The following is a 2,141-nucleotide window of genomic DNA, read 5'->3' as shown; positions in this document are numbered from 1 at the left end:
GCGGCGGCGGCGGCGGCGGGGGCAGCAGCAAGAAATCCAAAGAGCAGAAGGCGCTGCGGCTCAACATCAACGCTCGGGAGCGCCGGAGGATGCACGACCTGAACGACGCGCTGGACGAGCTGCGCGCGGTCATCCCCTACGCGCACAGCCCCTCGGTGCGGAAGCTCTCCAAGATCGCCACGCTGCTGCTCGCCAAGAACTACATCCTTATGCAAGCACAGGCCCTGGAGGAGATGCGGCGCCTCGTCGCCTACCTCAACCAGGGCCAGGCCATCTCCGCAGCCTCCCTGCCCAGCTCGGCGGCGGCGGCAGCCGCGGCCGCTGCCCTGCACCCCGCGCTCGGCGCCTACGAGCAGGCGGCAGGCTACCCGTTCAGCGCCGGGCTGCCCCCCGCCGCCTCCTGTCCGGAGAAGTGCGCCCTGTTCAACAGCGTCTCCTCCAGCCTCTGCAAACAGTGCACGGAGAAGCCTTAAACACACAAGACCGACCCAAAAGCTAGAGAAGAGCGAGAAGCTGCTCCCCACCCCTTTTATTTTGGTTCTCTAGGAGTTGTGAAGCACTTGCAGAGCAAACAAAAGCAGAGACAAGACTGAGAAGTATCAGAGACAAACGGGACTTTTAGCTTTGACATCCCCAGAATCTCTGTCTTTGGGTGGGGAGGGAGGGAGGAGGGAGGTGGAGTTGGGATGGAGTACGGATGTCTGTTTTTCTCAGAAAAGTGGCAACTTTGGTGGCGGCCTTGACGGCGGGGAACAAGCGGAGTTTTCCTTAAAGGTGAAAAAAAAAAAAAGTTGACAAGTAGTGCTTGAATATTAAGCTTGGAGAATACTGAATGGCAAAAACACTAATCCTACTAATAATTGTGAATTTGCTTAGTGCAGAACGGGAGCGAAGGAGCCCAGGGTTGGGAGGCAGGTGGGACGGAATATTCATTCAGACAAATCAGAAAGGGCACTTGAAAATAAATTTTGATTCTGAGCCAGGAGCTAACTTGAAATGTAGACTGATTTAAGTGCGGGGTGGGGGAGACACGTTGCTATGAAAGACTTGTATTTTTTATTGTCTCTGAACTTTAATCCTGTGAAAATGCTCAAAGTTTTGGCGAGAGTGATATGAAAAACTGTGGCTGAGAGAATTGCATTTAAAAATATTTATGTGCACCTTGTTATTTTCAACTCTGCAATGATGTATTAACAATTCATGATATTTATTTGTTATTCTTCAATGGCCCTTCCATATCAACAGTATTTATCATGTGTTAAGGTCGTGGGTCTTATGTGCAGATTTTTTTTAATGCCTCTAAAATTCTGTTTTATAGATTAACTTATACTGTGTGCCAAGTGTTTAAAGGTTTATTTGCCAACAATTATGAAGAGAAATATTGATGTATCTGAGCTGCTTAGGTTTATGAAAGGTCACCTGGATATTTTCAGTTGCATCATCCCTGTATTTAAATTGAGCTTTAATAAATTGCTTTAGTCCAAAAATTACAGGAAAGCTGTATTCTTAATTGATGAATTGATTGATCTCTTTTTTGAAAGGGGACTTATTTGCATTCCAAAAGGGAAAGAAAACATCACAGCAATAGCTCCTATATAAGTAAGAACAAGCTTAGCAAATATTTTTTCCAGGTTGTGCTGTGCATTTTAAAAAGGTCTAATTTAATTACTTTTAAAATATATGTACTATATAAGTTATTTTAACTGTGGAGAATTATTTAAGTTTAAAGACTGGTTTGATTTGCCTATGGTGTGAAATCCTTTGTTATTTTTCTAAAAAAATTTAAAAAGAAATAAAATAAAAGTAAAGGAGAACAAGAAGCTATTTACCCAAAGTGAGCTTTCACTTTTAGTTTGCATGGCTATTTGCCTGCCTTTCCATTCTATGAAAATCAAGAAAACTTTTTTTAAAAGGGGAGTCCTGCTATTTTCCACTCCTTGCAGATAATACGAATTCAGTTTGTCAGGTTGGGTGGTGAATTGGGAGTTCTGGTGGATCTGGTGGTGGGCTTTGGATGTGTAAAAGAATGAGATATATATATATATATATTAAATAGGTCAATCAGACAATGACAGCTATGTACGACCATTTGTATGTGTATCTATGTCAGAAAGAATCTTTATTAAAGTATTTTGATCAAA

At 43.4% G+C, this 2,141-nt stretch overlaps 1 protein-coding gene across 1 annotated transcript; it reads left to right on the top strand.

Annotated features, from left to right (window-relative positions):
* Positions 1 to 6: 6 nt before the first annotated feature.
* On the top strand, positions 7 to 2,141 carry Bhlhe22 (basic helix-loop-helix family, member e22). Its single transcript, XM_013518126.1, has one exon. The coding sequence runs from the start codon at positions 90 to 92 to the stop codon at positions 471 to 473; it is 384 nt and encodes a 127-aa protein (XP_013373580.1). The 5' UTR covers positions 7 to 89; the 3' UTR covers positions 474 to 2,141.

This window comes from Chinchilla lanigera, unplaced genomic scaffold, assembly GCF_000276665.1.
Source record: "Chinchilla lanigera isolate Chin_1 unplaced genomic scaffold, ChiLan1.0 scaffold00043, whole genome shotgun sequence".
Taxonomy (NCBI): domain Eukaryota; kingdom Metazoa; phylum Chordata; class Mammalia; order Rodentia; family Chinchillidae; genus Chinchilla; species Chinchilla lanigera.
The sequence above is the reverse complement of the archived record's forward strand: the minus strand, read 5'-3'. Positions and strand labels throughout refer to the sequence as shown.

Coding starts and splice junctions, on each gene's coding strand:
- Bhlhe22 (XM_013518126.1), top strand. CDS start 90: ATGCACGACCTGAACGACGCGCTGGACGAGCTGCGCGCGGTCATCCCC.